General features: G+C 37.3%; 1 protein-coding gene across 1 annotated transcript in view; it reads right to left on the reverse strand.

Annotated features, from left to right (window-relative positions):
- LOC150086124 (uncharacterized) overlaps window positions 1-15,281 on the reverse strand; it is a 69,660-nt gene that overhangs the window by 42,880 nt on the left and 11,499 nt on the right. Inside the window, exon 2 of the mRNA XM_090373730.1 lies at window positions 13,379-13,567. Coding sequence (XP_090229856.1) covers window positions 13,379-13,567 — 189 coding nt within the window. The remainder of the gene's footprint in view (window positions 1-13,378; window positions 13,568-15,281) is intronic.

Raw genomic sequence — 15,281 nt, forward strand, 5'->3', positions numbered from 1 at the left:
TGGACTAATGTTATTAGTGGAGTCTCTCAGAGTTCAGTGTTGGGTCCATTATTGTTTTCTGTATTTATAAATAATATTGATGATGGTATATCAAGCTTAATGTCCAAGTTTGCAGACGATACAAAGGTTGGCAGGGTTGTTAAGGACACTACTGACACTATGCTGCTGCAAGAGGATCTGGAAAGGTTGAGCAGATGGGCTGAGAGGTGGCAAATGAAGTTTAACATTGACAAATGTAAAGTACTACATATGGGAAACAGCAACCCCAGAGCAATGTATCAACTCTGTGGTACTACACTGACAGTGGTAGAGAATGAAAAGGACCTGGGGGTAATTGTGCAGGCAGATATGAAGTTCTGTCAGCAGTGCAAACGGGCTGCAAGAGTAGCTCATGGTGTCTTGTCAATGATATACAGGAAGTTTTCTAGCAGGGATAAGGAGGTGATTATTCCCTTGTATACGGCAATGGTCAAGCCACACATTGAGTACTGTATACAGGTCTGGAGGCCTCATTTCAAGAAGGATGTAGAGATGCTGGAACGAGTACAGAGCAAGGCAACAAGATTAGTGAATGGAACAAAGGGTTGCTCTTACGAAGAAAGGCTTAAGTTTTGCAAATTACAGTGTATGGAGACTAGTCACCAGTGAGGTGATCTGATAGAGGTGTATAAAGCCTTGAATGGTTTGAGCATGCTCAATGCTAATAGGATTCTTCCTCTTGCTCAGAATAATCACCTGAGAGGGCATAAATTCAAATTGAGGAAAGACAGATGTAGGATAGATGTGCGGAAATTTGCCTTTAGCCAGCGGGTAGTTGGTTGGTGGAACAGACTTCCATCCCTTGTTGTGGAAGTTGATAGCCTAAATAAATTTAAGGCTCAGCTGGACAGGTATTTCGAACGATTGGAGGGGTGAAGTGGATTTTTTTTTTTTTTTTGGCTGATGCTGCATAAGCTTGCTTTCTTTCTCCTACCACTTAACCATCCATTTATCCATATTAGTAACTTTTTCCTACTGCCATATTGCTCCAATTTATACAAAAAAAGCTTCACTGAAATCTATCTAAATATTAAAATCATTTTCCTTGAATCCAATTCTTTAATGAAAACCTCATAGTAGCTAATCAGATTAGTCAGGCTTAACCATCCCTTAGCAAAGACACAATGTAAATCTCTTATAATTCCATTCCTGTCCTGATGATTCTGTAAAGATCCTTAATCCACAAACTTCCTTGGCAAAGTCAAACTTACAGGTCTGTAGTTAATCATTTCACCTTTTGAGCCATCTTTGTGAATCTCAGAAATGTTTACACATCTACAATCTACAGAGACTTTGAATTCAAGAATGTGGTCAATAAAACAACTAAATCAGCTTACCTCTTTTGCTGCCTCCTTCAAAATTTTTGGATAGAATCCAGCAGCTTTTCAGGCTTGCTCACTTTTAATTACAATACGTTTGCTTGTCTTTTTTCAGTTATCACAAAATTATTCAACTCCCAGTTAATATTAGCTACGCCACTGGTATCCTCAGGTTTAAAAACTTATTTATACGTGAAATATGGATGAAAAATATTTATTCATCTTATCTGCAACCCGAGCAGCATCATCAACACTGTTATCAGAGATATCATGTGGACTGATATGGTTTATTCCTTCCTTTCCTTTTACTGCTAACATAAGCAAAGAATTACTTGCCATTGTTCTTTGCACTTAGGGAAGACCCTCTCAAAATTTGCATATGCTTCCTCTGATATAGAAAGTAGTCAATCAGCAAATTCCCACATGCCTTACTACTAGGAGGGCAACCAATCCACAATTTCCACTAAATATTAAATATTAAAGTTCTATAGGGAATATTAAAGTTCTCCATAACAAGACATTCTGATTTAATTGTTGCACTCTGTTGGTCTAAAGATATTCCTTATGCTGATCATAATCATCTGAGATTTAGCATTAGTAGAGGCATATGATGTAAGCAAGCTTATATAGCATCAGCAAAAAAAAAAAAAAACCTTCCCATTTCACTCATTCATTCACTCCAAAAGTTTGTCTAGTTCTGCCTTGAATTTATTTAAGCTGTCAACTTCCACAATGACAGATAGAAGGCTGTTCCAACAATTGACAATCCCACCCAATAGCTAAAGGCAAATTACCGCACATCAATTCTACAACTCTTTCCTCAATTTGAATTTATGCCCCCTCAGGTGCATAATCTGAGTAAGAGGAAGAATCTCATCAGCACTGAGCTTGTTTAATCCATTCAAGGCCTTATACATCTCAATCAGATCATGCATGTATACCAATGCTAGAAGTACAGTAAATAAATTTGATGAATTTGAAGTGTTAGTCAAGACATCAAAGGCAGATATTGTTGGGATATTAGATACATAGTGTCACACAGATATTAGGAATGCAGAATTGGAATTTGGGGAGTGCAATGTGTACAGAAAGGATAGACAGGATAGGAAGGGAGGAGGTGTTATGCTGTTAATTAAGAAAAACATAAAATCAAAAGAAGTGCATCCAGTTGATACAGATGAACAGTGCACTGTTGAGTCAGTTTGGGGTGACATAAGCACTGCAAAAGCAAAAATAAGAGTAGGAGTGCGTTATAGGCCTAATGACTCGAATGAGTACAATGAACAATTGTACAGAGAAATAGAGTGGGCTAGTAAATCTTTACAGAAGTAAGATCATGGTAATACTCTTGATCTGGTAATCAGCAGTGATAATTCGTGTATTAAGATTTTGCAGATAAAGGAACCACTAGGTGCCAGTGATCACAGTGTACTGATATGGGTTTTATTTAAAGATATAATTAACATCAGGGGTAAAGGAAAGGGTTTTTGCTTCCATAAAAGTGAGTACAGTGGTCTTAGACAGTTTTTAAATTCTGTACAGTGGGATCAACTGATGACGTTACCAACAGCAAATTCTAAGTGGGAAGCATTGAAGTAATTAATCGTGTAAGCTACTAAAAGTTTCATACCTATTAAGAAACATTGTTCAAGGTTTAGGCTTAAATGGTTATCAAATGAACTAATGAGACTCGTGACAGAGAAGAAAAATGCATGATATGCATATAAATTATCAGGCGTCACAGAAGCCTATGGCAGATATAAGCTAGTTTTTAATCAAGTCACAAAGGAGATTAGGCAGGCGAAGGCAGATTACGAGAAATTTTTGGCAAAGGATGCTAAGAAAAACAGCAAGGATTTCTTTACTTATATAAACTCTAAAAGGAAGGGGATGAATCTGTTTGGTCCACTTGATATCGATGGTTCGAGCGTTGATGATCCTGCTCAGATAGCAAACAAACTGAATGAGTATTTTGCATCTACATTCACACATGAGGAGTTATTAAGGTTTGAAAATGGCAGAACGTTATCGAATTGTAACAGGGTGCTTAATGATTTTGTAATAACTGAGAGCAAAGTGGAGGAGAAATTGTTGAAGTTAAACATTAGAAAGGAACCTAGGGTGGATGGGATCTATCCAGTTACATTAAAGGAGGCGGCAAAGGAAGTAAGCAAACCTTAGCCATAATTATAAGAGCATCCTTGGATTCAGAGGAGGTTCCCATGGACTGGAGATGTGGAAATGTATCCCCAATTGACAAAGGGGGATCGAAAGGTGATACGTGTAATTGCAGACCAGTTAGTTTAACTTTTGTTCAGGGTAAAATAATGGAGTCGCTGGTTAAAGATGCATTGCAGGATCATCTAGACAACACTGCAGGAATAATTCAGACACAGCACGAGTTTGTTAAGGGAAAGTCTTGTCTGACAAATTTGATAGGATATTATGATGTGGTTACAAAGGAACTGGATGCAAAAAATAATTTTGATATCATATACATGGATTTCAGGAAAATTTTTGACACTGTTGCGTCTGGAAGACTACTATACAAATTGGAGCAGAATGGTATATTAAGGGTAAGCTGCTACAATGGAAGGCGCCTCCATAGCCAGGTGGGAAGGAGCAGCAGCAGTGCATAGCACACACTTCTTGATTAGAACGGGGTGAGAGCCCATCACCACCAAATACGGAGGATGCGGAAAGGTCAGAGAATGACCACCGCATATTCCAGGAGCAATATGGCCTTAGTTGCTAATGCTCCTAAAAACCAAATAACAAACAAACAAGCTACAATGGATAAAAGGATGGTTGAGTGGGAGAAGACAGAGGGTGGTAATCAATGGTGGCTGCTCTTCGTGGACTAATGTAATTAGTGCAGTCCCACAGGGTTCGGTGTTGGGTCCTCTGTTGTTCTGTATATTTATCAATGATATTTATGAAGGTATATCAGGCTTAGTGTTGAAGTTTGCAGATGATACAAAGGTTGGCAGGGTTGTTAATGACAGTGTGCTACTCCAACAGAATCTAGAAAATTTTGGCAGATGGGCTGAGAAGTGGCAACTGAAGTTTAACCTTGACAAATGCACAGTACTACATATGGGCAGAAGTAGCCCTAGAGAAACGTACCAACTGTGTGGTACTACACTTAAGGTGGTAGAAAATGAAAAATACCTGGGAGTAATTGTGCAAGTCAGATATGAAGTTTTCTGAGCAATGCAGATAGGCTGCCAGAGCAGGTCATGGGGTTTTGTCAATGATATATAGGAATTTTGCTAGCAGGGAAAAGGAGGTGATTGTCCCTCTGTATAAGGCAATGGTCAGGCCATGGTCTGGAAGTTTGTTCCAGAAATTAACCACCCACTGGCTAAAGGCTTCTAGCTCCTCTTGGGTACCTTGGTACTGTGTACAGATCTGGAGGCCTCATTTTAGGAAGTATGTAGATTTGCTTGAGCATGTACAGAGAAGGGCAACAAGATTGGTGAGAGGAAAGAAGGGATCCTCTAACCAAGAGAGGCTTAAGTCCTGCAAATTGCAATGGCTGTAAACTAGGCACCTGCGCGGTGATCTGATTGAGGTGTTTAAGGCCTTGAATGGGTTGAGTATGCTGAATTCTGAAGGGATTCTTCCACTTGTTCAGATTATGAACCTAAGGGGCCATAAATTCAAATTAAGGAAAGGCAGATGTAGAATAGATGTTCGGAAAATTACCTTTAGCCAGTGGGTGGTTAATTTCTGGAACAAACTTCCATCTGTCGTTGTGGAAGTTGATAGGTTAAATAAATTTAAGGAGAAACTGGACAAATATTTAGAGGGAACGGTTGTGTGAATTTTTTTTTTTTTTTTTTTTGGCTGATGCTGCATAAGCTCATACATTTGCTTTCTTGCATCACATCATCAGCAGCCATTTTCAATCCACTGCAGGATGAAGGCCTCTCCAGCAACTTTCCAGTTCCTTCTGTTTTGAGCACTGGTCATCCATTTACTACCCAAAAACTCATGAATTTCATCTATCCATCTCCGCCTTTGTCTTCCAGGTTTTCTTCTAGCTCCTCTTGGGTACCATTCTGTTATTTTCTTAGCCCATCTGTCATCATGTCTTCCAGCTATGTGTCCTGCCCAAGACCATTTTAGTTCTTTAGTTTTGATAAGAATGTCCTTTACTTGAGTTTGCTGCCTAATCCATGTGTTTCTCTTCTTATCTAACAGTCTGATTCCCAATATAATTCGTTCCATTCTTCGCTGTGTAGTTCTCAGCTTCTCTTCCATTCTTTTGGTGAGTGCCCAAGTTTCACATCCATAAGTCATGGTGGGTAGATACATTGGTTCATTATTTTACGTTTCAGACAAACTGGGATATTGCTCTTCAGTATGTGACTATATTTCCTGAATGCTATCCATCCAAAATTTATTCTTCTCTTGACTTCCAGCCATTTATCATTATTATAGCTAATAACTTGTCCCAGATAAGTATGACTCCACCTTTTCAATTACTGCTCCTTCAATCATTATTTCCCTTTCTGTGGCATACTTGTTCATCATTACTTTTGTTTTAGCCATATTCATCTTTAGTCCAAAATCCTTACTAACTGTGCATAACTGATTAAGATTTTCCTCTAATTCTTTGGGATCGTGGCTTATGACCACAATGTCATCTGCAAATCGTAAATGGTTTAGGTACTCTCCGTTCACATTGACTCCTTTCTGCAACCAGTCTAATCTTCTGACAGCTTCCTCAAGGGCAGCAGTAAACAGCTTCGGAGATATTGTGTCTCCTTGTCGAATTCCTTTCTCGATTTTAAATTTCCTACTGTCTTTTTTAGTCTAATAAAGGAGGTAGCACTCTTATATATTTTCTTCAAAATCATAATATATGGGGTATCTATGCCTTGTCTTTCCAGTGCCCGAAACATTGCCTTATGCTGTATGGAGTCAAATGCCTTTTCATAATCCACAAATGCCAGGCATAATGGTGTTTTATATTCATTTGCTTTCTCCATTAGCTGTGATATTACGTGAAGGTGATCCATAGTTGAGAATTCTGTCCTAAAGCCAGCTTGCTCTTTCGGTTGATTCTCATCAAGTATTCTTTCTAATCTGTTAGTAATGACCCTTGTGAACAACTTGTAGATGTGGGATAACAAGCTAATTGGTCTATAATTTCCAATTTCTGATTTATCTCCTTTTTTATGCAGCAAAACTATGATTGCATTATTCCACTGCTTAGGCGTCACACCTTTTCTAATGCACTTTGTGAAGAGCCTTGCCAGTTTTTGTATTATGTCTCTTCCTCCCAATTTTAACAACTATACAGTAACTTCATCTTCCCCCGGGGCTTTCTGATTCTTCATTTTCTTCAATGCATGTTCTACCTCATCAGGAAGAATATTGGGTATGTCATATATGTTGCTACTTTGCAATCCATCTTCCCCACTGCTGGCATCATTCCCTCGCTCCTTGTATAATTCTCTATAGTAGTCTTCTGCTATTTGAATTATGCCTTCTCTGCTGTTTATAATTTATTAAATTAGCATTATCATGCAAACATGTGGTAATCTGTTTTTTATAACTCTAATATATCCCATATAGTTATTTATATGCCAGTACTTTCTCCAGGAATTTTCCAGACATATATTAATTTAAAATTATCTTACACTCTGCACAACTGCTCAGTAATTCCTTGTTACTTTCCCACAATACCATCACCTTACATCCAATTCCAGCTCTTTCTGTAAGAATCCCCAATAGGTTACGTTAATGACTGTTAAAACCAGAGCCGGTTCTGGTTTTAACATTCATTAACGTAACCCCACCAAGCTAACAGTTTTCTGAAGCATGCAACTCTGCCTCAATAGCATCAGCAAATATTCTGAAACCTCAAACTATTTAAACATATCCCAACCTTTAGAAATGCACTGTCTTCTGTTAACAACTACAAGCCACATTGAAAAAATTTTATCTCATCAGCACTGCACAATCCCTCACGGTTGGAAATGATCGACAAGGGTTATGACAAACCTCCTCCTATCACATAAATGGTTAAAATTCCGGACACTCTCATACTAATTCATAACTCATGGCTTTTTCTCAAAATCATTTCATAACTTTGAACAAAGACCTCAGGTTGTCTATGCTTATTATCATTAGTACCTAGATGTATAAAGTTTTTATATCAGTGTTTGTTCCCTTAAAAGATAAAATTATTGCACAAAAAAAAAGAAGAAAAGAATTCTTTAATCCTCCAGTAAAGGCATGAAATCCTGAAACATAAATGTGAATGTGGGGTATTATTTATTTTATTAAAATGTGACTATCCATGTAAACATGGCACTATTTTATCACAGTGTTGAATTAGCAACACTAAACAGGAGATGGTATTTTACATTCAGGGAAGATGAATAATCTGTATATATAATTTGGGGAAGAAACTGTAGGATAATAATTACAGTTACAATAAACAGAAAAGGATCTTTTGAAAGCTTAAGTTGTGATGCAACAGTAAAAATAAGTGCAAAGTTCAAGAACTATTACATTGCTATCAATTGCATTAAATGTCAATAAAATATTATATGCTCTGTGCCATTTCTCTGGGTTCTGCTCAAGTTCAATCAGTTGTAGCTGATAAGAAGTGATGTAATGTATGTGAAGTGCATGGAGCAAGTCAATGTTAACTGAATGTTTAATGACTGCACACATGGTTGTTTATAGAAGCAAGTTTATTAGACTTCAGATAGGAAACTACATATGAGTTTTTAAAGTTGTTAAAGATAGTGTGTGTGGTGGGTGTTTATTATTGTTTGTGCAGGAAAATTAAGTCCAGTGAAAAGTAATTAAATAGCTGTATCATAAAATATTCTTTTCAGATCAAAAGAACATACACTTTTGTTTACTCGGTATTCACAACAAGAAGTGGGGCTGAGAAAAGCAAACATAGTGATGTATTGAGAAATTCTGCAAGGAAATGTATTACCAAAAATTCAGACAACACACACAGAAGAGAAGAATTTCTGACGGTAATCTCTCTTTTTTTTTTAATTGAGGAATAAAGGCATTTATAAAATGCCTTTATTCCTCAGTTAAGTCATAAAAGCCGACCGGGCTAGCCGGGTGGGTAAAGTGCCTGCCTGGCAACCCAAAGGTCGCGGGTTCGAATCCCGCCTCGGGCTTGGATCAAAGTACTGCAAAAAGAAAAAAAAAACCTTGGGAGGTGCACTATGGCCACAGAAGCCGATGCGCCAACAACTACCAAAGAAGAAAAAAAAAAAAAAAAGTCATAAAGTTACACTTACTAATTTACCTGTTGTTAGATACATTACTTCACATACATTACATCAATTTTTTCCTGCAAGTCAGAATAAGAACTAAATCTTAATTTTTCTAGTATTGGGCAAGCAATACAGGACATTGTTCTCTGTAATACATTTCATTTTAATCTGCCATTGTCGGCAAAGAGCAGAATTTCCATCTCCCCCCCCCAATATCCATAAAAATAGAATATTAGTATTGGCAAATGATGCAAGGAAGCAAGCTTATATAGAATGAACAAATAAAGAAAAAAATCCACACTTCCCACATCACCTGTCTTTCCCCTCTAATAACACTGGTCAACAAGGTTTTGCTAACATGGGTGAAAGTAAGAATTTTTTAGAAAATGCTTACTTCCACCCATGTTTTTTAGAAACTTAAAAATGCTTACTTTCAGCCACATTTTTTAGAAAAATGCAAAAACAGTTTAGACGTAAAATAGCTTCAAAATCAACAAAATCGTCCAACATCACACTCTGTATCTTTCCCAGTCAAAATTAATTGTAACAAAAGAGACATATCTGTGTTGTTTAATGGTATACTGATACTTTTTTTTTTTTCAGTTTTATGGCCCCGAGGAGTGGCTTCTCTTATTGCTATAATCCTTATTATGCAGTAACACATTTGGATCCTACCACATTTCTGGCGGCCAGACACCTCTGTCAAAGACAACTTGTTTACAAGTGGTCTTTAGCCCTTAAATGTACATTTTTGGGGTTAGTTTTGATTTATAAGGTCTTGTGGTGTGGTGTTTTAAAGTTCCGTTTTGTTCTTGTGAAAATTCGTGAAATGGAGAGAAAATGTGCGTTAATTCGCCAAATAGTTTTTGCTATGTTTGTGGAAAATTTACAGTGAAGTTGCAACATCGATCAATCACAGAAAAGTTGAAACAAGCTTATTATTTTTATTTTGGTTGTCATGTGGGTGATCAGGATAAAAGGTGGGCACCGCAAATGTGCTGTATAACGTGCTATGTAAATCTGACTGAATGGATGAAGGGGGAACAATTCTAAAATGCCTTTTGCTGTTCCGATGATCTCGTGAGAACCAATAAGTCATCTCAAAGATTGTTATTCCTGCCTCATGAATACTAAGGGGTTTTCAAGGAAAAATAGAGTTAATATAAAATAACCCAAACTTCCGTATGCAATAAGACCAGTGCCACACACACCGGAACTCCCTATTCCTCCACTTAGTTGTGAAGAAATCACTATTCCGGAAGAAGAGCAAGAGTCAACTAGAGCCCATACCTGCATCCTCAACATCTGCCAATCCTGAAAATGATAAACCCCACACTTAATTGAGCAAAGTGAACTTAATGATTTGGTTAGGGATTTAAATCTTTCAAAGCAACAGGCTGAGCTATTAGGATCTAAGTTGCAACAGTGGAATTTTCTGGCAAAAACCGTAAGGATTTCTGTGTTTAGAAACCGAAATGAAAAGTTTGCAGGTTATAATCAAATGGAAGGTTCTCTTTGTGTCTGAAAAGATGGATTGATGGATGAACTAAGGCTTGAACACAATCCTGAAGAATGGAGATTATTCACTGATTCTTCTAAACTCAGTTTAAAAGCAGTCTTGCTACACAGCGGTAATATCAAACTGTCGGTCCCAGTGGCTCATTCAGTGGCTAAGAAAGAAACCGATGATAGCATGACATTGCTGTTAAATGTCTTAAACTATAAGAAATATTACTGGAAAATCTGTGGTGATTTAAAAGTAATCGCTTTGTTGCTTGGACTACAGGGTGGTTTTACTAAGTATTGTTGTTTCCTGTGTTTATGGGATAGTCAAACAGTAGAACATCATTATATTGTAAAGGAATGTCCCATTAGAAAAGAATATATTGCCAGGAAACTAAACATCAAAAACATCAAGTGCAAGCCTTTAGTGTTGTTGTTGTTATTTGGTTTTTAGGAGCATTAGCAACTAAGGCCATATTGCTCCGAGGATATGCGGTGGTCATTCCCTGACCTTTTTGCTCCTCCGTATTTGGTGGTCATGGGCTCGAACCCCGGTCTAATCAAGAAGCATGTGCTACGCACTGCCGCTCCTGCCCACCTGGCTACGGAGGCGCCAAGCCTTTAGTGAAACGTGAAATGGCACTTCTCCCGCCTTTGCACATTAAGTTGGATCTCATGAAAAATTTTGTAAAAGCTCTGGACAAAAATAGTGAAGATTTCGAGTACTTAAAAAGCCAGTTACCAAAAATTAGTGATGCAAAGTTGAAGGAGGGTATATTCATAGGCCCACAAATTAGACCACTTTTAAAGGATGAAATCTATGAAACTAAACTTAATGCCACTGAATTAGTTGAATATAAATCCTTCAGATGCTGTTAGCAGGTTTTAGGGAAAAAGTAGAGAACTATAAAGAGTCGATAAAAGAATTGTTGCATAACTATCAAAAGTTAGGATACCGAATGTCGCTGAAAATACACTTCCTACATTCGCACCTCGATTCCTTTCCAGACAAATTAGGATGTGTCAGTGACGAGCAGGGGGAATGATTCCACCAAGATATCCACAATACGGAGCAGAGGTATCAAGGGTGATGGGATCCAGCAATGATGGGTAAATATTGCTGGTTTCTGATAAAGGAGGACCACTCTGCTCATAAGAGGAAAAAATAACTGTAAGTAGTACAATTTCATATTTTTGCCTCCACTTTTGTGGGTTAATTGCATACTTAAATTCAAATAGGTGTTTATAAAGTTTAAATATGTTATTTTTTATCCATTTGGAATGTTTACGGGTTGTCATTTTTATTTCAAGCAATTAATTTACAAGAAAAGTAGTCAAGTGCATTTAGATAAGTAAAAATTCACAATTTTTGGAAAAAAGGAGCACTTAGCCATAACACGAAAACATGACATGCTATAAACTTTCTACTGTCATTTTCGTTTTCAGCACATGCGATTTAGTCAAAATCAGTTGATTTCGTTCATGTTATTGAAAAAAAGTTTAAAACTGTTGGCTAGTCTAATTTGTCCAATTCTTTCTTAAATTTATTCAAGCTACCCACTTTCACAACACCAGATGTCAGTTTATTCCAACAATCAATTACCCTCTGAGTGAAAGCAAATTTTGATACATCTATCCCGCAAACCTTCCTCAATTTAAATTTATGCTCCCTTATGCGTGTTGTCTGGGCAAGAGTACAGATGCCATCAACCAGAGCCATGACAAGGGTGAGGCAAACGAGTCTCTTGCCTCAGGTTAAAAGCTGAAAGGGTGCCAAAATAAAGATTAAATAATTTTGCCAAAGTTTTTGATTTTATGTTTTGATTATTCCAATCCATTTATCATCTTGCTTTTGCAAGACGAAAATCTTTGTCGCACCACTGTACAGATACTGAGCTCTGCGTGCCAGCGCTATCTGGGGCGCCATCATGGTTGTCGCCTCACTGGCTGTCATTTTTATAACCTCAATTTTAATTTTTTATTAAAACATGTACCAGAAAGTATTTTAAATAAGTCATATATTTTTTTAATTAAAATTGTTTTTTTTTTATATTTGGGGGGGGGGGAGAATATTTATTCTTGTCTCGGTAACTAAAATGGCTCGGCACAGCCCTGCCATCAACATTTGGCTTATTCAATCCATTCAGAGCTTTAAACACTTCAATCAGATCTCCTTGAAGGTGCTCAGTTTCCAGATGCTGCAATTGGCATAACTGATGCCTTTCTTGATAAGAGTACCCTTTTGTTTCACTCCCAAATCTCATTGCTTTGTTCTGCACCAACAGATTCACATTCTTCCTAAAAACAAGGTCTCAGAGCTGTATGCAGTACTCAAGATGTTGCCCAACCATTGCCTCATACAATGGGATAGTCACCTCCTTATCCCTGCTGGCAAAATTCCTGTATATCACTGACAAAACTTCATGAGCTGCCCTAGCAGCTGATATGCACGGCTCAATGAACTTCATATCTGACTGCACATTTACGCACAGGTCTTTTTTGTTTTCTACTACCTTGAGCGTGATACCACACACGCAAAGGTAGTGGGAGTGAAGCTCACTGCTTCAAAAGTTCTATCATCTATTACCACAACAGATTACTTCAACTGCCAGAACCAGACAAAATTCCAATTTAAAAATCATGCTGATAATAACATTTTATGAATAAACATTGGCACAACAGTACAATGGCATTTACATCTAGGTCAACATCATTTGAATGCAGCATTCACTGCAATGCACTAACATTTAATAAAACAATAAATATAATTTGTGGTGTTTCAAAAAAAGCTATCGCCCTAACTGAATAAATACTTTTGCTGTAGATACTTTTAATACTTTTGCCTTGTTTAACAAGTGGCTCACATCTGATGAGTATGGGCTTGGCACACCCAGGGTCCTGAGCTGGATATCATCATTCTTCTCTTTCTTGGTGATTCCCTTCTACACACACACACACACACACACACACACACACACACACACACACACACACACACTCACTCTCTCTCTCTCTCAGGTTAACGCGGGAAATTTTTTTTGGCATAAGCCTCAGGCTTCCTTGCACCATATAGCTAATAATAATAATAACTTTGATAGATCATGCTAGCTTCCAACTATAATTCATACTTTCCATTACTTTAATTCAATCAAATTTACTCTACTCAATCATTCTTTAGAGGACTCAATAAGTAATATGAAGGCATAATAAAAGTAGGAAAGCAAGAATAAATGATACCAAAGCTATATTACTTACCTTTTGATACCACCCAGCCAATTCCAGCATCTTTTGCTTTCTTTATTGCTAGATCCATACAAAAATTACCAATTACTGGTCCTAAAAGATTTTTTCCATCTACATATGCTGTAGCTGATGTTTCTTTAAGGATGACAGGTTCTCCTTTCTTTTCACAAATTCCTTGCTCAATATCATTTACATACATTTCTAGAAAAACAATAATTTTTGTACTTTAATGAAACAATTATTATAAGTTTTAAAAATATTTAATATTTTTAAACTACCATCTGCTAAATGTTCTTATTTAGAGCAATCATTTTTTTTTTGTATTACTTACACATCACCTCTTTAAAACAGAATTCTTTGCTTATGTTAATACAAGGAGGAGGAGGTGGATGAGCACATTGGTCCACTGGATATGAATGGCATAACTAATGGTGATCCTGCTAACAAACTGAATAAATATTTTGCATCTACCCATGAAGAAGTTTTTGGGGGATGGGATTATCAGATGTACACCAAGTTATAAGTAAAAGCCAAATGATTCTGTGATAACTGAGAGGAAAATGGAAGAGATTTGTTGAAACTGAAAAGTGAATAAGGCATATGAAAGAGAATTTATCCTGTTATATTAAAAGCAGCAGCAAAAGAGGCAAACAAACACTTTTGAGTTCTCTCTTTGTTTAAGTAAACCTCTTTGGGTTCAAGGAGGTGACTGAAGATGCACAAACGTCTCTCCTATTCACAAAGGAGGGAGGGACAAAAAAACAAAGTCAGTAATAATTATAGACTTGTGAGCTTGATTTCTATGCCATGGAAAATAATGGAATCAGTGGATAAAGAAGTAATGCAGTATCATCTTGACATGAACATAGCATGGATTTGTTAAAGGAAGATCTTGTCTGATCAACCTGATTAGCTATTACGAGGCAGTCGCAAAAGTAAAACATGAAAAAAATAATTTTTAAGAATGTACTCAGATTTCAGTGATGCTTTTGACACTATTTCACATAGTGGAATTATTACGGGATTTTTTCGGCACCACGACAAGCACTGGCACCAAGTACACAGGGTGGTTGGTTGTATCCGATTACTATTATTATTACTGTTGGTCAAGAAACTCTCTCACTATCCTACAGGTGTTCAGGATCATAGCTTTCTGGAGTTCCATGTAAGTGTTCTCTGGGAGGCCTATTGTCACTAGGTTCTTATGGAGGCTCTTTGGCACCATGCCAGTGGTTGACATAGTGATCGGGATAGCCTTTACTTGTTCCATATGCCATATTTCTTTGACTTCTAGTCTTAGGTCTGTGTACTTCCTGATCTCTTCCTCATATGTTTTCTGGAGGTTGCTGGTGTTGGACACTACTATGTTGATCAAGTAAGTAGCCAATTCCTTCTTGTCAATGAAGGTTATGTCTTGTCCATTATTATGACACAGTTCAGTATAGTTTTTGAGCAAGGGTCTCGTATGGCTTGAGATTCATATTTGTAGCATAGTACACTTTCTTCGATCTATTTTTGCACTGGCTTCTGATATTATTATTCTGGTGGCCTGGTCGTGTCTGTGAGTGTACTCCATCTGGTTGATCACCCTGCATCCCATGGTGATGTGCTGGATTGTTTCTGGGCCAGGTGGCATCTTTGAGGTGTGTCATCTGTCACTCCGTGGTTTTTGTTATTATTAATTCCACTATGTGGAATAGTCAAATGCATTACTTAATTTGGGGCAATATGGAATTAGAGGAACAAGTTACTGCTATGGATAAAGAGATGACTGAGTCATATAAGACAGAATGACTATTTAATGCCATCGTTCTTCATGAATATTTTTTTATTATTTTTTTTAAATGTAAACTCCAAACACGAGAGGTATTAGAACCTGTAGTACTTAGTACCATGCTTGGGTTGGAGGTTGAGA

Source organism: Mastigoproctus giganteus, chromosome 5 (assembly GCF_048544385.1).
Source record: "Mastigoproctus giganteus isolate SK-2022 chromosome 5, ASM4854438v1, whole genome shotgun sequence".
NCBI classification, from domain to species: domain Eukaryota; kingdom Metazoa; phylum Arthropoda; class Arachnida; order Uropygi; family Thelyphonidae; genus Mastigoproctus; species Mastigoproctus giganteus.